At 40.1% G+C, this 25,987-nt stretch overlaps 1 protein-coding gene across 1 annotated transcript; it reads left to right on the forward strand.

The window, feature by feature from the left end:
- Positions 1 to 264: 264 nt before the first annotated feature.
- Positions 265 to 25,710, forward strand: mtnr1al (melatonin receptor type 1A like). The gene is made up of 2 exons (XM_044362815.1): positions 265 to 1,151; positions 23,195 to 25,710. The coding sequence occupies exons 1-2, from the start codon at positions 857 to 859 to the stop codon at positions 23,962 to 23,964; spliced, it is 1,065 nt and encodes a 354-aa protein (XP_044218750.1). The 5' UTR covers positions 265 to 856; the 3' UTR covers positions 23,965 to 25,710.
- Positions 25,711 to 25,987: the final 277 nt, after the last annotated feature.

Here is a 25,987-nt window from a genome sequence, read left to right on the forward strand (position 1 = left end):
CACAGGTGGAAGCACGACGAGATAAACAGATGTGGAGTCACAATAGAGACATAAAGGATAATAAATGTTAAGACACAGAGAGAAAGTGAGACTAAAGAGCAAAATAAGCAAATGACATAAAAGAAAGAAAAGAGGAAAGTGACAGAGATACACGCACACACACAAAACCACAGCAGTAAAGGCGGAAGAGTAAAGGAGAGAGACGGAGAGAGAGAAAGGGAGAGAGAGAGAGAGAGAGAGAGAGAGAGAGAGCGCACACGCATCATCGCCGGATGCTATAAGGCGCGCAAACCTCCTCGATGAGCTTTCAGACGCTCAGAGTTGAAGTTGCTTTCGTCACATGAGAAACTCAGAGCGACAGACCGGCGGCTGAAGCTCAATGAAGCTGGAATCATGAATAACGGAGCGGATTTGTGAATGAACCCTCAGAGTGGAAACATCTCTCCAGCTGCTGCGCGAACGGACGCAGCTCGAACAAATGAAACTGGTGACTTGAGAAGCTTCCGATTCGTAGTTTTGTTTTATTTTCTCCAGTTCAATGGGAAGTAAATGAGATAGATGCCTACTGGAAACCTTTTTTTTCTGTGCGTTTCTTGTTCTTAAATGAAGATAGGCTACATTGAGCGTCAATGCGCAGATTTGTAAATATAGTCTATTTTATGTATTCTCTTATACGGGTCAACCTACACGGGTAGACAACAGGACTAATCAAAGTTAAGACTCTACTACTCTCGCAGAAATGTCCTACTATGCCCTGTGTGGAGACTTGGGCTCGTAAGGGACGCGTCGCTCCGGTGCCATTGCGCTCAGAGATGCGCACGGCTCCCCGGTGCGCCTAGTCTGACAGCCGTGCGTTATGCTGAATGAACCGACCTTCCGCGACCACCACCCGATGCGACTCGTCGACCCGAGGCACCTTCCGCAACTGATGTCCCTGGAGGACCATGAACCCACCATGGTGGAGGGAACCTTGGTGCCCCGCAACTCCACGCCGGCAGGGGAGGAAGGGGCCCCGGGTCAGCACCACCAGTCCTTCCCCTGGGCGGTGACCCTGCTGGCCGGCGTCCTGATCACGACCATCGTGGTGGATGTTATCGGGAACATGCTGGTCATCGTGTCCGTGTTCAGGAACAGGAAACTCAGGAAAGCAGGTAGAGGTGTTGCACTCGTTACATACTCAACATTATGCGATAAAAAAGGTGTTGAAATGAGCTTCCTGTGCTTGATGGAATCATTTTCATCGTTTCCATGATGTTTCTTTAGTAACTGAATGTTTGTGATCATCAGTAGTGAGTTTATTGCCACATTTTGGTACTTAACTGTTTTTTCTTGTACTCTAATAGCATCACTATGATGTCTGAATGATATACTGTAGCTCTTTACAGTCTCTTGAGATTTTCCTGTAATATTCCAGGTTTAACCTTAAAGAAATTGTTGTAATCATATGATATATTTATGATTATTTTTGATTCCTTTGAAGAATATCACGTTAATATTAGGATATTGTCATTTTGAACTCACAAAACAGATATAGTAGTAGTAGAAGTGATAGTATTACTAGTGGACTAGTGCTCCAAATGCACCAATCCGATCATATTATAGGAGGCAAATACAATATCCTGTTAGTGTCCATTGATAGTGGTGAGTTCTATGGACGTGAGTGCTTGCTTCTGGGTTATAAATCTTTCTGTTGGTGTAAACTGCAGCTTTTTGCACTTCCTGCTCAATAACTTAACGAGAGCATTAACAGACAACCCTGAGAAGTTATTTTCAATGTTTAGGACTCAAGTTTTTCCATCTTTTCATTTTTCTGTCGCTGCTATGCTGAGCGATTCAAGGAGTTTTTTCTCATGTGTTCCTCAAGGACGCTTTGACAGAACGTTTGGCTGCTGCAGACAATCAGACACACAGCGTTTTCTTATGGTTTTATAAAAACACAGCGCTGACAGAAAAACAGGGATAATCCAGACTTGTGGAGGAGTTCTGCAGTGGCAGGCTGGGAACTTTGCCATTTTGGCTTTCGGTCAAGGACTTTTAGAAACTAAAAGTAGTGATGCCACAGTCGGTGACTCACTGTAACTGATGTGCAAATCTGATATTAGCCCCAGACTGATGGACTACGAGCCTTCAAGAGCACCGCTGTGCATAAATAACCTGAGCTCTTAAGACTCCTCAAACATACAGAAGGAGGGAAAAATCAATCCACGCTCCTAATTGTTATCTCTCACTCAGCAGCATGCTCCCGTGGAGCCATCTGAAGTAGTAAATATCACATTGAAAGCACTTAGTGAAGACACGTGCCTTACTTTACGCTCATACGACAATATATGAATATTGATGAGTTGGTTTACCGTTTATGATCCTCGCATCCTGCGGCGATGAAGCCTAACTTCCTGTGACGCTCTAGTATTAATATTCCTGGCAAGAGAGTCAGTTCACCGCATCCTCTGTTCCAGTCAGAAGATGTTAGAGCAGCTTGTTTGTGAAAGTTCAAAAGGTTGCCGGGTCAAATCCCAGCTCAGCTGGGAGACTGTGGGTGAGTGGAGGAGGAAGGTTTAAAATCTCCCCTCTGAGCTGCCGTTCACTGAAGCACTTAAGCGAGTGTCTTTATTTATGTAGTCAGAGATCGACCGGAGGTTTTGTTGGGAAGATCCACTGCAGGGAAATTAACGCCGGTCATCAAATGCTGGTAAATTTTGTGCAAAGCAGGTGAATCTGTCAGCTTGTACATTTACATCAGCACGGTAAAAAATGCTGTACTTAAACATTTCAGTTTTTTTATTTACAGCTTTAGTTAGAATATGTTTCACAATTCAACAACTTGTGGGTGAATGCTTTTTAGCATGTTGTCATTGTTAAATGGTTGTACAGCTGTACATATGAACTGGCCACGGTGCGTTCACATGCTGATGAGAAGTTGTGACATCTGAGAGCTGAGTGTCAGCTGCTGCTGAGCAGAACAGCGCTCCAGTATGATTTTGGCGGGAGATTAAATGTGACAGACGATAGACAAACATGGATGTTGTAAAAGGAATAAAGTCTCACAGTTTTGTCACATTTCTGACAAATGATTTGCATTGAAAATGACTGAAATGCTGCTGAAACACTGGTTATACTGTATGTAACCTAGACATCTATAAAAAAAACCTTTCTTCTAGCCCAGTTTTAACCATGACGGTTAGACTTTCTGATAACTTTACCTTGTTCAGACGACTATAACTGCTGCGACAGGATGTGGACTTCTTGTCTGCAGAGCGACACGATTACAAAGTTTCTCTCTATCCAAGATAATTTTCCGTCACCTGAGTGTCTAAACCTGCAGCCGCCATACTCCTGAGCTCCTGAGACTTGTCATGGTGACAAATCAGCATCGCCAAGAATCAATACGTAAACATCCATATAGTGTCATTCCCTGTAGCTCAACAAGGCTTCAGTCAAAAAAGATGAGTCATTTGTTTTCCCGCTTTTCCAATGAGTGAAAATGTAACAATTGGAAGTGGAAAACGGGATGAGTTGCTCACCTTCTCATTCATCTGAGCTCCCCAACCCCCTCATCCCCCCGTCCTCTCTTAGCTCCCTTTTTTCCCTCCCTCCCTCTTCTTCACTTATCCCATCTTCTCAACTCAATTGATCTCTTCTCTCTCCTATCCTGCCTTTCTCGTCCTTTCCATTTGATTCATTCCTTTACAGTCTTCTCCTCACCTTCCCGCTATCGAGTGTCCTCTCTCTTCTCCCCCTTTAATCACAGTACTCTTGTCTCTCCTCTTCTCCTACCCTGTCAGGTCTCTTGTTTCTTTAATTTTTCCAATTCCACCTCCTCTTCGCCTACTCCTCTCTTTTTCCCGCTGGTGAATTATTCTCCTCTTTCCCCCGTTTCTCTGTCATCTCTTCCATCCATCTCCTCTCTCTCCATCTGCCCTGTCAGAGACACATTACCTGCTTATTAGTGAAATCCCGTCACAGTCCATCACGTCAGTGTCATCAAAACCGACAGATCACTTTCAATCATAACCTGGACAGATTCAATACATCTACCTGCCCTGCTTGATCTGCGAAAAACACCTGCAAATACAACTCTGTTCATATATTCCGGTGGAATAACAGTATGGAAATATCTGTAACTGTTTACATCTGAAAACAAATGTGTCGCCGTTTCCTGTCTGATTGCTCAAACTCACCGAATTCAACTCATTTACTCCTTGAAACCCAAAAAACTGTGTCCAGCTGGAAATCAATTTAATGAAGTATGATTGAATGTGAATGTTTTCATTGATCTCAAGACTCAAGACTGATAGATAAGCGGTTCTTAACCTTTTCAGAGCCAGAGGACAGTCCCGTCTGGATGGTGGAATCCAAAGCAGAAAGGAAGAGGGGATTAACTATGGAGTAGAGGTGTCCAGTCTCTTGTTGTACAAGGCACTAAAAGGAAGCTTTCCACCCAGCTGCTACACTAGGGGGAGAGTTAGAAGGTCTATCTGCCAAAATTTCAAGAATGCAGCAGACGTCATTACACAATCCAAGACAGATTTCAGTTGACTCTCCGGCTAGCTGCTAGCGACTGATGATTTTGCTTGGATCGAAGTCGGATCACATTCCCAGCCACAAACGAACGGCTACAGAATTCATTTGGGACCGTATGGAGACCAATTCCTCAAAGGGTCTTAGTGCAGTTCACACCAAGAGGGAAAACAAACTAGTCTGATTTAACCGGATTAAATAAAGCAGCCCTCGGTGCTTAGACTGTAGAAAAACATGGGAGAGGCATCCTGTAACATGACTTGTGACTAACATGACATGACTTTTAGCTATTCTGTGAGTATTTAGAGTGAGAAACTCAAAGTCGGGCACTGAGGTGGAGCTGAGTTAGATCAGTGATTGTGGCTGTTGAGTCTTGAAACCTGAGAGCCAACTATTGAAACAATCATGTTTAATTAAAATGGGCAACAAGACACATACATAGAAGTAAAATTAGAACAGTGTCTTCATGTTGAAGAAACCCAACGAATTTGTATTTTAGAGAGACATTTGAGGGGTTTGTGCTCTTTTTGGCTTCTGATCACTGAAACCAAAACAATAATTTTTACAAAAGTGTAAAGCGTAGGACAAAACGTATTTTTGTGTTACAGATATTTTCTACCTTCCTTGTTATTGTCTGCTTATCTGCTGATCCCTTTAGTGTGTCCCCCAGGTTTACAACTTCTGCTTTAGAAAAGTCTTCAAACCTGCATTAAGTGATGTTTTGGCCACTTTGGGGCAGCAAAAACTTGTTAGCAAACGGTTAAGGAGCAACATTATCATTCATTAGGAGTCGAGTTTCTGTCCACCTGGCTAATGTAAGTTCAATATTCACTCTCTTTTAGCTCTTGTTTTTGCTCTCTACCAACTCCTGAGGGAAATATCTGGCTCTTTAGCTGCTAAATGCTCCACTATGTTCACCAGCTAGTCTACAGCTAACTGTGTCTGTTTGCTGTTTGGTGCTGAGCATTCAATGAAACTAATACTTATGAGATAGTGATGTAACCGACCTGCACACTGGTATTTAACATGTTTTTTTTTCTCTTCCCGAAAACAAATAATTTTTAAAATATTTGTATGAAACTAATATTCGTAAAAAAAATTAAAAAATTTTTTAAAAAACCCACTATTTGTGCTTTGCCGGATAACGTATTTGTTTTTAACCTTTTTTATCATCTCAAATGGATAAAGCATTTTGTCAGTGGGAAAACGCAGGAATATAAACAATTGGAGATTTATATTCAGGCGGAACGTTTGTCTCATTTGATGAGCTACAACAAAAATTTTGGCTTCCATACAGCCACTTTTTTAGATTTTTACAACTAAGGAATTATATACACTCTAATAATTATAATTATGAGAAAGCCTCAGCTACTATTTTAGAAAGATTTCTGAATCCGTAGGCAAATTCCAGCAAGACACTGACATAATTCAATACATGTTTACAATATTTTGTGTCCCCTTCTATGTCTGCATTAAAAAACGAATGGAAAAAAAGGGTTAGGAGTCGAAATATCAGAAGAAATTTGGCAATCAAGCATAAAAAAGATCAACTTAGATTTAAATAACTCTACACATTGCCTGATTCACTGATTGTATTATTCCAAAACAAAACTACATAAAATGTTTCTTGAGTATAAAATAGAACAGGCAGATCTCGTGCATAGTTTGGCAGTTGCTCGAAATTACTTAATTATTAGACTAATATGTTCAATATCTTTATCTAGATTTGTTTAAAAGAGATATTGATATAGACTTTCTCCTAATAATTCTGTGGACCTCGGAATCAATATCAGCATTGATTAAATCACAACAACAACGTCTTTTGAACTGGAATAAAGAAGTTGTTCCCACAGCTGATTAATTGGATGAATGGACTTACTGACACACATTGAAAGAATAAATTATGTTGTAAAAGATAAACTTGCTATATATTATCAAATTTGGGAGCCTTTCCTTGGTTTTTTGGGAGGTAGTTAATTTTCTAAATGTATTTGTTTAATCTTACACATATTTATGGATTTTATTTATCGCATGCGTGTATATATACAAGACTTGGGTGTGTACTTGTATATCCGCACTAGTTTTACCCTTCAATGGTCAATGAAAAGCATTCTGACGTACGAGTGACTGTCCAGGTGGTTCAGGGTTGAGTGGAGTGCCGTGGAGATGGTGTCTCCTGTTGACCTGTTGCAGCAGTAGGCAAACTGGTGTGAGTCCAGTGTAGCAGGCAGACAAGATTTCAAGTGTGAACAAACCAGTCTCTCGAACCACTTGGCAATGATGGGGGTGAGTGCGACAGGACGGAAGTCATTCAGGGTCAGTAGCAGTGGGGTGCTTTGGCATTGGCACGATGGCGGTGGTCTTGAAATTTGTGGGGACAACTGCCTGGTGTACTTGTGGGAGCAGAATCAATGTGAGATGGTCAGACTGTCCCAGATGGTGGGGGTGGAGGGGTGTGAGTTTGTAGGCATCAGCCACACTGGTGTAAACATGATCCAAAGTTTTATGTTCGCTTGTGGTGCAGGAGACATTCTGATGAAACTTTGGAGGAACAGATCTCAAAGTGCAGTCCATCTGGGTGCATGATCTGCAAGCTTGCAAATAGCAGCACAAAGTTCTTCCGTGGTCACTTTTGAATTAGCTTCAGAGGGACATAAACACATAAAAGCAGCAACAGTGCAATGAAAATGCACGTCGAGGAGTCTGCACTTAATAATCAGGTAATCCAGATCAGCAGAGCAGGGGTTATCAGCAATGACAGAGTCTGAGCACCATGTTTTGTTTACATAAATGCATACGCCACCACCGCTGCTTCTACTTGAGGCTGCTGCTATTCTGGCAGCCCTGAAGACAGGGCGCCCCTCCATGTCCACCACGCTGTTTGGAACATTGTTGCTGATCCATGTTTCTGTGAAGAAACATGTGAGGGTCCAGATCTTTAGCTCCTCCAGCTTGTTCGCCAGAGACCGCACATTGATGCTAGGTAGCACTGGCTGGTGTGGGTTTAGCCTTAGCTTAGCCCACAGGCCTCTGTGCTAACTTTGTTTATGGTCTCGACACCAACACCGGCTGTTGGGATGAATGGATCGTTTGGTTTCAGTGTCCTTCCCAGCTCTGGAGGTAGCTGGTTGAAGACGAAAGAATAATCCAGAATGAAGTTTGTGCAGCGATGATTAATACCCAGTAGTGTCTGTCTGTTGTATCTGAGATTTGCACAAGTGAACTGAGTGAAAACACAGGAGACAGTTAGGTGAATAAACACCATATCGCAAAAACCGGTGAGACACAGAGCCTCGTGATGTGCGTGCGCTGCCATCTTGTCCATCTTAGCAACAAAGACTACAGAGCGGACGGACGTTTGTGGGCATGTGTGAACAATCTGACGTCATCATGAGGAGGAAGTAGAGGCAACATTGCAAACGAAGCATTCAGAGCAGGCTGAAGCCCTGACCTTTGACTTTCATTTCGCATTTTTACATATATCACATCGAGTTTTGGACTATGTTTAACACCTGGCATCATAACAGTATAAAAATACATTAAAAAAAAACATCATGCTACAAAAAGCATGATATGTCCCCTTTAAAAGGATTTCCTTTACATTCATGTGAAATGTCAGCAGCTCCACACAGATGGAATATGGTCTGTTTTAAGCTTTGGGATGATGGATGATGCCACTCTGCATCATGCGACGTAAAGCTGAGCAGATGGCTGTTCTCTGGGTGCTGCACTGAATCCTGAAACAACCGGTCTGACAGCTGGAAACCAGCAGGAAAGGGAGGGGGGAGGAGGGGGGGGGGGGTCTGCTCTGAAATACCACCCACAGAAGGGATTTGCTGGTAAAATAAGCTCACACTTCTTCTTTGACCTTCATTATCATCTCAACATCTCAAGACACACCACAGTTTATTCTGAGGAACGCTGATGGCTCTCAATGAGCCCCAAAGCTCTCAACTAATCAAACTTGTTATGTAAATCTGTGAACTCTCTGCAGAAGGTGGCAACGACTTTCACACAGTTTATAACTATTAGTGATGACTAGATTAGGAACATACATGGGCAAACATTCATACAAAAGCTTTAATTAGAGTTGAGGTTTAGTAGAAGTTTCCCAAATCTGACATTCATCATGCTACATAGCTTTCAGCATTTTTAAGTATCTAAAGTTATACACAACATAACTTGATATTTAAAACAAATCACAGACTTATTTTAGGTCTGTAATCAGTTTTTTTTTGTTTTCTGAAAGGCAGAAACACTACAAATTTGAGTAGTAACCTAAATAATGTTCATAACAGCAGCACACTGTCAGTTATTCACAGCTGTTATGCTGATAAGATCAAAATAGTGAAATCCTTAAACCTGATTTTTCACCCACTTGGTGGAAACAGTCCAACATTTACTCTCTTTGCTCTATTTATGCTCTCTGTCAACTCCTGAGGGATATATCTGGGTCTTTAGCTGCTTAATGCTCCACTGTGTTCTCCAGTGAGTCGCTAACTATGTGTCTGTTTGCTGTTTGGTGCTGAGCAGGTAGTGTGTACAGTGGGTTTTTAGGAAAAAAAAAAACAGGAAAAACAGCTGCCTGCTGTGGCTGAAAATGACACTATGACAACGCCAAAACAGTAACGTTACAGCCTGAACAGGTAAACAACGAGCTGATACCTTCCACTCACAACTTCTTAGGGTCTTGAAGAATAAGACGGGTAACAGGAGCAGTTCAAAAATCTCAAAAATTGTTTCCAGTACAGTTCTTAGTTGCTTTATGGTAGAAACAGGCGCCTCATTCCTGTGTCCAAAAGGTTTTCTCGTCAGCTACTAAACTCAATCTGCGTGCAGCTCCGGGATGAAAATTCTTCTTGTGTCTGATTCATCGAAGGGATGCAGAGTCCTAAAGCAACTGAGATTAACTGCCTCTGCTTCTCTAAGGTTTTTATAATCTTTCGCTGTCCCTATAAGGACATCCTTCATCGGATAACTTGCAAACATGAAGTAAGTCGGATGAACCTTTAGCATGATGAGGAGACCAAGGTAGTGACATAGAAGCAGCAGCTTTTTAGAAATTGATGTCACACATAATAGGTCTTCAGGGGAAGATGACAGATTTAACTTCCATTTTTCATCTCACTGAATGGATCCTGCTTGTTAACTTTGGATTTTGTTGCTCCAGTTGCTAGACTATGAGGAGAGAAATTCATTGCCTACACACCATAAAACCTTTACAGCTCCAGTTTTGGGTGACTGCACTGCTTGAGCAAGGTCACAGCCGGCAGGAGGAAGAAATAATTATGTACCTCCTTCCTGGGTTTTCAGATAATACACCTGTTAAAAATGATGTGTGGCTCTGGAAAATGATTTTCAACAGCTTTTAAAGCAGGGATGGACAGTCAACAACAACAACAACATGATTTCTTTGATTAGCTTTTGTTCAGTTTACAATCTGTTTGGCCTCATTCATGATTACTGTGCATGAAGCCATGATGCAGTTAAAAGGGGAAATTTTTTGTCTCTATAGAAACAGGATTAGCCCATAAATAATAATACGAGGTTCTTATTAAAACAAGATGGGATTTAAAGAGACTCATTCAGAGGCGCACTGTTCACTTCCTAGAGCCTCCCCTGCCTGTCTGATACTCAACACATGCATTATTTTCACAGTACAGTATATAATAGGACCTGTTACCTTCCACATTTGATGATTTAGTCAGTAAATTAAGATTTATAAACTTTCATTTAGCAATCTGAGAGAAAACAGTGGAAAAAGGCTTCCTCAAAAGGAGTCCCTAAATGCAAATAATAATTTAATATGCTCAATGTCTGCACGAATAGAGGCACTAAATGGCATGAAGAACACAGAAAAGGTTTGGATCAGCAGCTTCTCTGATTGTAACGTGCTGCTCTTCCAGTAGCATCAAGAGGTTTATGCAAACGTGTTTGTAGATGTAGAGAAAAGGCAGGAAATGAGGTGGCAAATACATCATATTCGAAGACAATGAATACAAAATAATGGGATGCTTGAATTGTTGATAAAGAGTATTCAGCATGTTGCATTCAAGCTTAGTGACATTATTAAACACAAGGACAACATGTTGCATAATATATGTAAACACCATTCACACAGAACCTTTCATACAGGATAGTGCTTCACAGATGACAAGCCCATAATAAGACAGAACAAAGGTAGACAGTAAAACAATACTAATGACATAAAATTATGAAAACAGATTTAATAATAATAATAAAATAGAGTGAAATAAAAACTAGATAAAATAGATCACAAAAGAAGGCAAATAAACTTGATAAGACAGGAAAAAAAATGCTAATAAATAAAATTTTACAACATGAATACCATAAAATAAGCGGATAAAATAAATGTCTATAAATCATTGTTAATCCAGACTAAATAGGAAGATTTTAAGTTTACATTTAAAGATATCAACATGTCCAGCTGCTCTCAGATCTTCAGACTGTTTCAGCAGCATAAAAGCTAAAAAGTTACTTCACCAAAAGATGTTTTCTCCCGCACTGTGGAACAACTAAACGACCTGAGGGGCCGTACTGAGACATGCAGGCTGGTGCAAGACCATGAAGAGCTTTAAAAACAAGTAAGAATCATTTTAAAAAACAATACAGAGACTGAGGGGCAACTGATATAAAGACTTTAAAAGAGGTTTGGTCTCATCTCTCCATCTGAATAACAACAATCATAACAATAACAATAGCAGTAGCAATAGCCAGGGAAGGATGCCAACAGGACTGCGAAGGACCGCAAAGGCTCAGCCCGCAACCTAGGGTTTCCTGCGAGATGAGAAAGCACAAAAAACTCTGGGGAAGAAGCAAAGTTAGTGACATGCATTGATGTTACAGGAGGAGAAAGGAGCTCAGTGCATCATGGGAAGTCCCCAAGCAGTCTAGGCCTATAGCAGCATCACTAAGGGCTGATCCAAAGCGAGCCTGGCCAGCCCTAACTAAAAGAGAGGGTGTCTGCACCCCGGACTGAATCTGGAAGATGGTTCCACAAGAGAGCAGCCTGATAGCTGAAGGCTCTGCCTCCCATTCTACTTTTAAAGACTGTAGGAACCACCAGTAAGCTGCATACTGGGAGCGCAGTGTTCTAGTGGGATAATACGGTACTATGAGCTCTTCAACATATGATGGTGCCTGACCATTAAGGGCTTTGTAAGTTAGGAGAAGGATTTTAAATTCTATTCTAGATAAGATAAGTAGATTAATCAAATGAATAAACACAATTTGTACAGTATAACTATATACACAGATATTACAAGACGGGTTTAGACTAAACAAAATTCCTCAGTGAGCTCATGGGGAGTCTCTGTTCCAGGCTGAATATCCATCTTACCTCCGTCTGTAAGAGCTGGCGACTCTTGCTGTTAAGTTCCTGTATTCGTGCACATATTGAACATATTAAATTCTCTAACTTTTTTTTTGGATGACCCCCTTCCTTCTTTGTGAGTAAACTTTCTTTGAGTCATCATGTTCTTTTCACATAAAGGAAAAGAGAGTTTTAATGATTCTGTTGTGTTTATGATAGTTGGCTGACTGGTAAGAACTATAACATAAATGAATAATGGCCATGTTGATGTAAATGCATGTTTAAAGGGTTAAAACAGGACGGGTTCAGGCCTAAATGAATCAGATGAGGCTGATCTGCTGTTTCTCTCATGTGCAGAAAACTTTCTGTAAAAAAAAGCTTAATTCAACTTTAGTTTAATGTCCATTTGCAGCCTATAAAAATGCATTTGGAGTGAAATACCGTCATATTTTTTTCTCAAAAATGTATTAAACACACAAATCAGGTGAGGCCAGGCAGCTGCAGCTTCCAACCGGTGAATTTTTCCTCTTTTGCATTAACGCTTTGCTGGATTGATTTACCTGTTTGGTAAATATTGTGACCTGTACCTGGTGTTTTGCATCGTGGATTTGGATTAAGAATTATAAGTCGGCTGGTTATGATGGTATGTAATGATGAATAATGGTTGATTTGGTACTGTTGGAGGGTTATGCCATGGGATGAATAAAGAGAGATGAAGTGATCCATCAAAATGAAAGGCTAAAGGGCTGTTTTTTTAATTTTCCAACAGTCTTTCTCTTTGAAATTTGTGCCCAGTCCACCAACAAGTAGAAATCAACCGGGCTATATGACTATAGACTGACCGCCCAAGAAAAATGACAAAATCAGTCATTTCATGTTCATGTTTGAGTGACAGCGCCCTCTAGCAGGTGTAGTAATGATGATGAGAGCAAAGCATGAACTCAAGCGATGTTATTATATAGCAACAAAGGAAGTTAATACAGGAAATTGTATAACAAAGTGATCATTTTAACCTAAACCACAATGATTCCCTAAATCTAACCCAATGGTTTTTGTGCCTAAACCTAACAAGACCTTAACCACATTGTTGTCGCATCATAAAACATTTATTATTGTATTTTCCAAGGTTTTGGAAGACAAATGATGTTGTTTGGTTTGTTTAATATGGAGGACTTGATGATGAATACCGCATTCAGACAGACTGTAGGAATGACACCTTGACTTTGTAGCATGAACAGCACTGCTGAGTGATAATTCTACCATTTTCCTTGCAATGATCAAGTTCGATGATAAAACAATTGTTTCCATAACTTTCCAGAGCTGTAAAATCATCTCTAATAGTGTTATAAACAGCTGTGCAGTGTTTTAGCGTCTGATAAACCTTCAGACGTATTGATCTGTAACTCAAACTGGACTTCCTGGATCGTATTCCATCTTCTTGCAGATACCTGTAGCAACACTCAAGCTAATGCAGCCTCTAACAGTCTATTACTGTATCTGAACGGTTCAGGTGTCACAAATGTAATTGACTGATAATAGAAGCAACATCAGGCAACTAATTTGTCTTCTTTAATCATATTAAATATTTTTATGTGGTGCTAATATCTGACAAATGTAATCATCGCTGACCTGGACCAACCCGTTCTGTTGTTCCCTTTGAGACACACCAACACAGATGACAAATTTGACACTGAAGCTGTGCACAGTGGACAGATTCTTGGTAAGTTATTAGAAAAACAATCCTTAAAGGTTCAGTTCACCCAAATCATACAAAACAATAACATATTTTTCCACTTATGTCTAGTGGTATCTAGCCATGCAGATCAATTTGAGCTGTTCATCTCTGAGATTTCTGCCTCATACAAATACAATAGAGATAAATGTAATTTCATGAGCATCAGAATCTGTCTGTCTATTACTCTGGATAATTCAAAGACCACAATGTGTACAGTTTTCATTGGAACTACGGTACTCTCTACTGAATGAACACCCTTCTTTTTAAAGCTGTGAGCACCACAAAGTAAATTCACTTCCACTGTATTTGGGTGGAGGCACAACTTTCAGTGGTGGATATCTCCACATCGTGTCACATAAAACCAAATCTGCATGGAAAGACACCAGTAGCAGTTGAAAAATAACAGTATTTTTGTGAGTTTGGGGGACTAACCCTTTCAACCCTTTCACCAAATTTAAGCATTTATATTCATGCTTTGTCATTGCCATAAGTATCACATCTCGCCTCCCTCGCTCCAGCAGAGGAGAGTGGTTACAACAACAGCAACAGGTGGCAGGAAGCTTTACAACCCAGCAAACAACTGCTGTACTGTGAGGCATGCGCTCTGCTGCAGCGTATGACATGAAGTCACATCTTCCCTTTTCCCCTCCCGACATCATGTCTGATGAGCCTGACCTGATCCCAACAACCTGCCCGACCCCATCCTGCTGCAGCGCACCTGCCCGAGAAATCAAACGCTCCAGCGAGCTGCCACAGCGCCATGATTTATTTTGTCTAATTTCCTTTAACTGCTCGGCTAGTTTATCACTCTCTGTAATTCAGACTGTTTTTTTAGAGTCGGAGAGGACATGGCGGCTGCTGCTGGAGGCGCAGACGCATTTCAGACACGACAACCCGCCTCAACTTTAACCTCACAACCCGAAGATCCTGACTCTGAAAAATACATTTTCTTTACAAATGTATCTGCTGCACTTGGTTCAGTTGTGGGAGTGAAATGTAGAATGTGCGGTTCAATGCACTGCAACCTCATACCCATTAAAATCTTACACCACCTCACATACATCTATATCCTCCTGTACGGTTGAAAGGTGGCTGATGATTCACAGCAGGTACAATAGATTCCATTAGAGACACGTTTTAATCGTGAAAAAAATAATACGCTCCAAAGACTCATATTCTCACCAAAATCTGGATAAATGCATAACTTGGTGTATTAAACTTGAATCCGGTGTTTTGCTTACACAGAACGTAATTGTTTGACTACAGGAGCCAATTGTTAGACTACATTACATTACAGACTACATTACTACATTAAGAAAGTAATGGTCCTCAGGGTTGTGAATTGACCTACCTGTGTGGCTTCACGAGGAGTTCAATCTGATTGAACTTTGACCCATGAAATTGCAAGGCTCCTCAGCGTCCAGACAGTTTGAGAGAGAGACTGACCTCTCATATAGGATATATTGTTTCTTTATGTTCTTGTCTTATAACTGCATTGCAAAGTAATAGACAGCAGAGAAGAAGAGATGCTGCCTGGCTGTTAGTGTAAGAACTAGGGATGTGCAGAGGGTCCAGTATTTGTATTTGTATCTGTACTTGTTGAGGCAGCAAAATAATTTGTATTTGTATTCGAATAAAAGTGGAAAGAGGCTTAAAAATCCTGTTTTTGTTTTTATTACGCTTATAATTTTAGAAAATTAAAGATGAAAATTAAAGTGATGTCCAAATTAAGAAATATGCGTCATGTAGCAGGTGGATGTGACTCCCCTCGTTGAGACCTGCTGATAGACGTAACAGCGGAGCAGAGGAGAGACACTGAGATAGCGACTATAACTGACCTGCTGGCTGGTATTTGACTGATTGTTTTTTTCTTCCCAAAAACAAATCATTTTAAAAATATTTGTATGAAACAAATATTCGTAAAAACCCCCACTATTTGTGCTTTGCCGAATAACGTACTTGTATTTGGTTAGTAAGAACAGTCACAGAAGCTAATGACTGTAAGTCAGTTTTCTCGTCATTGGACAGTCGAAGGGTTGCAGAACTGATCTTGTGAGGTTTAATATATATATATAGTTTGTATTGACAGCATTGCATTTATTAAATCTGTGTTTTAATATTTTGAATGAAGAGCTTAAGTTGATTTGAAGCATCAATTTTTGTTTTGTATTATGAAGTCGGACATATTGGAGCTTTCACAAAAATACGTGTTTCCCAGTTGCAATTACAACTTGAAATTCCAACTATAAGCTGGAAACTGGTCATTACAGTAACTTTGATATGACAGATCAGAAAGCCAATCTGACTGTACCTTTAAGTAGGGAAAACAGATGTGATGTCTCAGGTGCAATGTAGGGAGTAAATGAATACTGAGCAGAGCGCTCACAGGCTGTAAACATGGTATGTAACACTACAGTTTGTTGTCTTGTTGTGTCATTTTGTGCAAAACAGGATAAAGACACATATCTAGAATAATATCTCCTCCATTTTATAACACAAGCTGCAACTTTTACTATTTGGCAACTGCCCAAATCTGTAGGTTAAGGTTGAACAAAGGGGAACTTTGTTCAACCAAGGAAATGCTCTCCTGATCCGTTCATTGAAGTGAATGAAAGACAGAGTGAATATTTGTAGGGACTGGTGCAAATGTGACTAAGCTTTTGCATAAACAAGCTTGGTAGTCTGACAGTAGTTGTGTATTTTTGCCATATTTTGAAATGGACCATGCTGCAGGAGAGGTTGTTGGATGTTATATACCTTTTTCTGCCATGAAATCTGTCCATAAAAAATAATTTATTGCAACTGACTCAAGCCCAAGCTGAGCGGAGAGAGTTAGATAATCAAAATATAGATTTCAGGTTGAATATCTCTTTAAACATGACTTAAAAACAAGAACTCATTAGCCTTCCTAGTTTATTCTCAGCTTTCTCATCAGTTCTGTCAATGCCTGTTAACAATCACTTCACCAATTACTGAAGCCAGCCATTGATCAAAGGCTGAGAAGCTTCACTTGCCTCTTGCTCGCAGCAGCAGCAGCAGCAGCAGCAGCAGCACAGATGTTCTGCTGATGCAAAGAAACATGCTGGTTGTCATCAGCTCTGATGTTTCAACAACTGTTTTTCTGAGATTTAAAGTGGAAATAGACAACTTTTTTTTTGCTTTAACTTATCATTATGAAGTATATGTTGATTGCACGGGTAATGGCTATAGAATAATGACACCATCAGCATTTAGATTGATTCCCTATAAGCTCCACTTTCACTATGCAATTCTGCCTGCCACTCTGTATGATCTCCCAGGAAAATGAAGGCTTGATTCACAAACGCTGCACAACCAAAAGAGGAAACAGATAGAGCTGTATTTTTTTCTTTGATTTTAAAAATTGTCCATTGTTATTTTCTTTTCATTTTATCTGGATTTTATATTGTATGTATTTTGTGTTAATGTGGATCCCAGGAAGAGTAGCTGTTGCCCAGTGTAATGGCCAAACTATGCTATATGATAAAGGTGGAATATTGCACAGGCAAATCCGATGACACACTACTTATGTCTGTGTACACTACGTATACTACCTGAATAAACTTGTCTTTTGATTCCTAGAGGGCTTTTTTCCCGTTAGCTAAACTACCAGTCAATGGACAGAAACTATGTTAGAACATCTCCATTGTGCAGTTTCTTTCATTTTGTAAAAACATAAACATGCTACCAACTAGGGGTGTGCTGGAATATAAATACATTATTCAGCAAAGCACAAATAGTGGGTTTTATACAAATACTTGTTTCATACAAATATTTTAAAAATTATTTGTTGGGGGTGTTCCCCAGAGATAAAGTTGTGCTACTGACACAAGCAAAGTGCTCCCAAGAGACTCTCCATAACCTGTTGTTCCCCTTCTCCTTTCCACAAAGTCAGGTTGTAAAAAATAGGCAATAAATAAAAAGTGCAAAGCAATAATTGCCTTTGAAGTTCCTCCCTACATGTTACATGCTGTGCTGTCTCTGTGTTGTGGGTGTATAAATAGGTAGAGGTCTGTCTGCAATGAGACGATGAGTAAAGTTTTAGCTCAGCAATCAGCGCAGTCGTCTATGATCTGGGAGACTCCAGTTCAAGGCCCAACGTGGGGACCTCCTTCAAAAGGTAGTTTATTCATGAACACTTATTGTAACACTTTAATTTTCTAAAATTAAAAGTGTCATAAAAACAAAAACAGGACTATTTCCACTTTTATTCGAATACAAATACAGATACAAATAATTTTGCTGCCTCAACAAATACAGATACAAATACAAATACTGGGATCTCTGCACATCCCTATGACCAACCCAGTTCGCTTTTCTCAACACATACTAAAGAATTTCTATCTGCTATCATGTCTCCATTATAGACTAAACTAAACTCATGTTTTTTTTCCTAATATTTTCTTCAAATGTTACTCCTCCCCGACACCAACCCCTGCTGTAGTTACTTGTTTGTGCAAAGCAATAATGTTACTCAAACTATGTTATTACTATGCAACACAATATAAAATAGTGAAAATTTAAATTTACCTTTTCAGTAAACATGCCTCTTTCTTCTTGCTTATTTCCAAAGTAGTGTTGATGATTTCTTCACTGAGTGACACTGAGTAAAAAAACAGAAAGCGATCTGGTTGTCTTTGTGAAAGCGGCACAAACAATAATACCACTTGGAAACGCTTAGGGGCAGGAAGTTGAAAAGTTGTCTGTTTCCACTTTAAGTACGACTGTGCTTCTTGGATTGAATAGTGTTAGTGTTATATAGTGTGTTTTAAATCAGGAAACTTCCCCAAAGTCAGGTTTTGTATGGGCACTGATATTTATACTCAGCCCTAGAGTTTTTAATAAAGTATTTTTGTTGGCCTAAAATGAAGTACACTGGGTCTGAACATACTAGAAACAGCCTGTAAAATAACATAATGCATATGTTTTTAATTACAGAATGTAAACTTGCCCAAAGTTGGTGAAAAAAAATCACATAAAAAAGGAATAAGGACATGATCTTACTGTCCTCAGTGGTAGCTACTAGGAACTGTGCAGAGAGCCCAGTATTTGTATTTGTATCTGTATTTGTTGAGGCAGCAAAATTATTTGTATTTGTATTTGTATTCAAATAAAAGTGGAAAGAGACTTAAATTCTCTTTTTGTTTTTATTACGCTTATAATTTTAGAAAATTAAAGTGATGTCCAAATTAAGAAATATGCGTCATGTAGCAGGTGGATGTGACTCCCCTCGTTGAGACCTGCAGAGGAGAGACACTGAGATAGCGAGTATAGCTGACCTGCTCACTGGTATTTGACATGTTTTGTTTTTTTCTCCTCAAAAACAAATAATTTTAAAAATATTTGTATGAAACAAATATTTGTATAAAATCCACAATTTGTGCTTTGCCGAATAACATATTTGTATTCAGACACACCCCTAGTAGCTACAGCCCTGTGCTGAGGAAATATAAACTAATGGCTTCAGTATTGGCTAATATAACCTTATTAAAACTCCCGACTCCAGTTTTATAACCACCAACTCCTGTGTCTATAAATTATTCCGGTATGATCCAGAAATGTCAGTTGACAGTTGTGTATGTAAAAAAAAGTGTCTGTTTCTATTTAGCTGTTAGCTGCAACTCGATATCTACCTGTCTGTGTGTGACAGCAGTGTTTGCTGTTGTACTTGAATAAGGTACAAACAGCAGCAGCAGCAGCAGCAGCAGTCAGAGGTGCCTCCAGGATCAGAAACACTGGCGTTGAACACTCTCACACTGCAGAGGGAAACAAACAAAACACACCAGCAGAGAGAAGGAACGAAGCCAAGACTCTCACTTCAAAACAGACTCTCTGCGGTTACACGATGCTCGATCACGCTGGAATCTGTCCGTCTGTGTGGGACACGCTGTTACAAACACAGTAAGCTCCTTCTACTGAACAGATGATCTGATTAGATTTTGGAGTGACTCACTGCATAAATTTGCATCTCAATGTGGAAAAACCGATGTCTTTGAAACTACCGTAACTTCTCAGTGCGTTCAAGAGGCAAAGATCACATCGTGTCGACATGAATGTTCCCTAATTAATTGATCATTTGTCTTAATGAAGAGCTAATTAGCATAACCGGTTGTATTTAATTTATCATGAGGGAGCTTATGTGGCTCTTGTTCACTTACTGTGTTAGTGAGAACTGTTAAAGGACTGGTTCACTATTTTTCAAGTGTGTCTTAAATCAGCAGTCAGGTGTCCATATTAACAGTGAAAGAGGTTTCCCTCGCTGTAATCATTCCTCCTGTTCATACTGGATGTTAAAAATCCCCTTCAAAAAGCTTTCAATGTAAGTGATGGGGGCCAAAATCCACAGTGTGTCCACACAGTCATTTAAAATTGATGTGAAGCTTATATGAGGCTTCACCAGTCTGAGTTAGTCATATCAAGTGGATATCTGACACATTTACAGTCTTTTTAGCATCAAATTCCATCTTTGTGTTTCCTTTTTTAGCTGCGGTGGAAGTATAGTAACAGAAAGAGCTAAATTAATATTCTGTTCACATTATCATCAACTTTATTATGGGAGCAGCATGTTAATAAATGATATTCAATAATAAATTTATTTTGAATACGTGGGCATTGAACCATCTTAAATATGTCATCCTGCTATCTATCTATATATGTTACTGCTGTGCTTTTACTTAAATTTTATGCTTTTAATTAGATTTTCCATGCTGTTGTGTATATTTACATTGTGGTATAGTTACTTTAGCATCAGGTGAGACTTTTCCCACTCATGCTAACAGACAGAATACATACTGGCATATGAAGATACATCTGCACATTACAGATGCAAACTGAGGCCATGAGCACAGCTGACACTTCTATCAGGAGCACCTTCATGTACCATGAATCTCTACGTTCACAGCATAAACGTCTCTAATGAGACCAACTCTGACACTTCTTAATGTCTTCCTCAATCACTGAACTAAACAGGGAATAGAACCTCTAACCTCAGCAGCATTTCTCTTCCTCGCCTATTAACATGCTTGCATGAGAGGGAGAGGGGAGGGGGGGGATATTGTTGGGAATTGTTGTAAAGGGCAAATGCAGTAATAAAGACAGAACCACAGACTAACACATATTGACTGGTGGTTAACAAGTCCCCTGTCTCTCTGCTCTGAGCCACAGCTCTTCCCTAACTAGCCTTCTGCGGCATGCAGGAGACAAAGAGTTGTTGTGCAGAATATTAATGATGAGGCTCTTTCATAATGAAGATGGAATCGAGGGGTGATAAATACTGAATGGTGCAGGTACAGCAAATTGTCATTAACAATGCCGGAGTTTACAACCACATTCCTCCCAGGGGTGAAAATGGAGGCGCACTGATAAAACCGTCCTCCCAAACGTATCCCGTACAGCAGAAACTGTGGGTTTTTACCACGCAAAAGCTTTCACACACGCTCAGTTATAGTCAGCTGAGCATCTGCAGAACCCAGAGTGTGAGATTTTGATCTAGATGTATTAAAGTTAAAGGATGGGTTTACAAATTTTACCTTAAAACCTTTGTCAGGAGTCCAAATGAACATTGAAACATGTTTTTCTTGCTGTAATCATTCCTCCTGTTCATACTGAGCATTAGAAGATCCCTTCATAATGCACTTACAATGGAAGTGATGAGGGACAAAATCCACAGTCCTCCTTCTGTGCAAAAATGTATTTAAAAGTTTATCTGAAGCTAATATGAAGCTTCAGCGTCCAAATGACTCAAATCAAGTAGATATCTTTCAACATTACAGTCTTTTTAGTGCCAAAGTCCCTCTTTTTGTTGCTATACTTCCACCAACTCAACTGGGAAACACAGTCAAATGATCCAATACTTCACCTAAAATCAAAGATTAGAGAAAAAGTCCAAAAACTGAGAACCCCCATTAATCATCTCACGACCCCTCAGATTCATCTGGTGACCCTTTGGAGGGGCCCGACCCCTAGGTTGGGAACCACTGGACTAAACTAGCTAACTGTATATAAAGTAGTTGAAACTAGCTCCACCTCCAGCAGCTACAACAGTAACATGCTGCTCTAACACTGATGCTTCACTATTAATAATCTAATGATGTCATATATAATAATATATCCGTCAGAGGGACCAAACCACTACTTTTACCACTTTAATAACATTTTGCTGCCAGTATTAGTACTAAATACTGCATATTTGAGATAGAGAACCGCCTGCCATACTAATGCAGGAGAGACACACAACAGTTTCATAAAGGGAGTTTGGTATAATGGCTAAAATGGTGAGAAAATATAATTGAAATGCAGCTGGGTTTGCTCAGGGTGACAGGTAAATGTTAAACTCTTAAATATGGCCTTTAAACTTAATTTTCCCATATGGGAGACCTTTACAGCTCATCAGCAGAGTGAGAACTTCTTTTATTGTCAAAGCCTCCAGTGTATGATTGAGCAAAGAGCTTAAAAACTTGGAATAAACTAAAATCTAACGTGGCTGGCATACAAACGAGTGTTGACTCCTTTCCCAGGGAACAATAATACTCCATCATTTGGACGAAGTGTGTGTTTGTGAGAGATCCGAAGCGGCTGTAGTCGATACTGATGATGGTGCGTTCCTCTGAATGTGTGCATGAATAGCTTTGGATAGTTGTATTCATTATCTTGTGATGATGGTGGACGCGTTAAAGTGGAAGAAATGAGGTTTGGAGAGTTTAATGATCCAGATGTTATTACAGTGAAGTTTGCTGGTTTCCTTCAGTCTAACGTCTTGTCCCTGATCAGAGTTGTTCCGAGCTCCCGGTGTGTTTATGTTCTCCTTTGTTCTGCTGTTTTTATTTGGTGTTGTTTTTACGTTCGCTTACTACAAATGATGCGAGCCGCCATATGCCACACTAATACCTCACTGTGTTTTGTCTCCTTTGCTATTAACAATATAATCTGATACGTAAGAGGTTTTGTATGTTTGAATCAGAAGCTATAAGAAAAAAAGTGTGTAAACTTCACACAACTACAGCTATTATACTGTATTTGCCTTACTGATTAATCTATTGATTGTTTTTAGGCTACTATGAATAAATGAGTGGTTTAGTCTTTGTCCATCAGAGATTCGCAGAGCCCGAAGTGACGTCTTCAAACGTTAACAACACCCAAAGATATTCAGTTTATAATGACAAGAGAAAAGCAGCAAATTGTTTCATTTGAGAAGCTGAAACCAGAGAGTGTTTTGTGTGTTTTTTGCTTGATAAATGACAAGCGAATTCATTAATTATTATCACAATTGTTTGATGAAAAATTCTCTGATATCAGAGCTTGCACCAACATCAAGACAATGAAGCACTTAATTTGATGGATTACCTAATTTACACAAGAAAGGATGGAAGAAAATCATATTTACAGCTTATGCTCCTCACTAATGTAGATGCAGTTTGTACTTTAACACCAAAAGTTCTCTACATTCTCCTGCGTGTACACATGGAAAGTTTTATCTCTCCGTTGTTGAGCTTAAAGAGCCCCTTCATGTTCCTCTTGGAATAGTAATGTGTCTGAAATGCTTGCACATATTCTATCTTTCTTATAACTTTACGCCTCCTCTCGCTCTGCAGGAAACGCCTTTGTGGTGAGCCTGGCCCTCGCTGACCTGGTGGTGGCCATCTATCCCTACCCGCTAGTCCTGACCGCCATCTTCCACGACGGCTGGATCGCCGGCTACATCCACTGTCAGATCAGCGGCTTCCTCATGGGCCTCAGCGTCATCGGCTCCATCTTCAACATCACGGGCATCGCCATCAACCGCTACTGCTACATCTGCCACAGCCTCAAGTACGACAAACTCTTCTCCAACAGCAACACCATGTGCTACGTCGTGCTCGTCTGGGCGCTCACCATCCTCGCCATCGTGCCCAACTGGTTTGTGGAGTCGCTGCAGTACGACCCGAGGGTTTACTCCTGCACCTTCGCCCAGTCGGTCAGCTCGCTGTACACCATCACGGTGGTCGTGGTGCACTTTATCCTGCCGATCGGCATCGTCACCTACTGCTACCTGCGCATCTGGATCCTCGTCATCCAGGTGAGGCGGAGGGTCAAGCCGGACTCGCGGCCGAAGATCAAACCGCACGACCTCCGCAACTTCCTCACCATGTTCGTGGTGTTTGTGCTCTTCGCCGTCTGCTGGGCGCCGCTCAACCTGATCGGCCTGGCGGTGGCGCTGGACTCCAGGCTGAGCCGGGCCATACCGGAGTGGCTTTTCACGGCCAGTTATTTCATGGCGTACTTCAACAGCTGCCTCAACGCCGTTGTCTACGGCGTCCTGAACCACAACTTCAGGAAGGAATACAAGAGGATCGTCCTGATCATCTTCAAGTTCCACTGCTGAGAAAAGACGCTGAGGGAAGGGTGGAGGTCGGGAGGTTATTTTTACTTTTATGTGACAAGAGAAGTCAATTGAAAAAGTGATGAAAGGAAGAATTTGACCTTGACAAAGACCTTGACAAACTTAGTAATGAAAGGAAAAAAACTAATAAAGGTAGAAAGAAGAAAGAAAAACACTGTGTATGGAGGAGGAAAAAAAGAAGAACTTTAATAGCTCAAAGTGTGAAGGGCAGAGACAAAATGAAATAAATGATGCCACACTGAGAGTTATCAGTGATGCCTTCAGGGAAACTGAGATAAAGAGAGACTGGGAAAATGCACAGAGAGAGAGAGAGAGAGAGAGAGAGGCAGAGAGTTTAGGATTAACTCCTTACTTGGTGACGTGTTTCATTGTGACTTTCTCTTTAAAGAAGTCATGAATAAATTACTTATCTTTAAAGCAACTTCATACATATATTTGATGTTGGATTCTCCAAACATTGTGACCATCTCCCTCATCTTGATGCATAAAATCCTTCATGAAAGACACAAAAAATCTCAGCTACTCTGATTTTTTTATTTTATTATAAAGGACCGTTAACGTCAACGCTGATTTCTGATTGTTCACAGAGGAGAAAACTGACTGATGGTGGTTTCAGAACGGAGACAAAGATGTTTACAAAAAGAAATTTATTTATATAGATAGAATAACAAATTTGTGCTCTTTAGGAATGTTAAGTAGTGTGATGTACTTTTGAATAAAAGTGGTTTTAAAAAAGGTGCAACATGCACGTTTCCAAGCATCAAGACAAACCTTCAGACATCAAATGTTAAGATTCATTTTGACAACAAAGAAACAGCCGTGGTGGAGATGACTGGCAGCTTCTAATTCACACAAGTGGTACAGTTTCTCTCCTCATTATGACTACATTTCCCATAAGCCCCGATGCTTTCAGGTCCACCTTTGTCCTTGAGGAGGACAAACATGTGTTCCCTCAGTGTTTGCTCTTTGACGGACAGCGCTCGCTTTCTTTTCTGACCTGTGCCCGCATATCGAAGGGCTTTAACTTCAAAACGGAGTAGTTTTAATGGTTACCTCATGCTGCACAGGTGTAACAAAAAAAAAAAACAACAAAAAAAAAACTCATCATGTATTTTTGAACAAATCAAAATCAATCAAATCCGACTGTCTTCCTCTACTTAATTGGTATCCGATAGGTTTACACTATTCATTGATCCCCACAGGTTACAACTCAACATCCTGTTTGAGCAGAAAATACATCACATTCAGGAAATGAACACGATTCCACTTCATAGACACTTTCACTGGAGTTTCAAAATCTTTTGTGACCGCAGCAGTAAGTTGTTAAAGTCTCAGTGAAAAGGAAGTTAGAGCGTCTTTAACTTCTGTGCTGTGACGTGTTTCCCAGTGAAATGGAATATTTGAACGGTGCACAGTTACAAGAGGGATTTAAATCAAATCCTTTGCATTTGATTGACAGTGGGCGGGATTTAGAATTTAGCACGATATGGAGCTGGAGGGAGAAACGAAGAACGAGGGGGAGATGAATGAATCAGCTCAGCAGCCACATCGTTTTGGAAATTAAAACAGTAAGTTTTTGCCCACTGATACAATCACACATCTCTTCCTATCTGCCTCCATATTGCTCTGTTAGCTACTACGACCCACAAACGATGAACTTTTGTAAACACCCCCTGAGTGCAGGATGAGTCATCACACATTTGAAACTGTTTACAGGAAGAGAACAGACAGGGATTTTGATGTACAAAAACAGATTTTTTGACATATATTTGGCATATAACAAGAGATAAATGAACACAGGGACACAGACTAAAACTGGGAAAATATATTTATCATTTCTTTCTTTAAAGGTAGACTGTGGAGTTTTTGACCACTAGTAGTGCTGTGGAGCAATGATTTAACCGTCGGGTTTTGGCTGATAGAGACTGACAGTCTTCTTGGCTGTAGTCCTGTTTGTTTACAGCGATTATTTTGATATTTCAATGATTACTAATTATTTTTGGAG

This window comes from Thunnus albacares, chromosome 10 (assembly GCF_914725855.1).
Source record: "Thunnus albacares chromosome 10, fThuAlb1.1, whole genome shotgun sequence".
In the NCBI taxonomy this organism is placed as follows: domain Eukaryota; kingdom Metazoa; phylum Chordata; class Actinopteri; order Scombriformes; family Scombridae; genus Thunnus; species Thunnus albacares.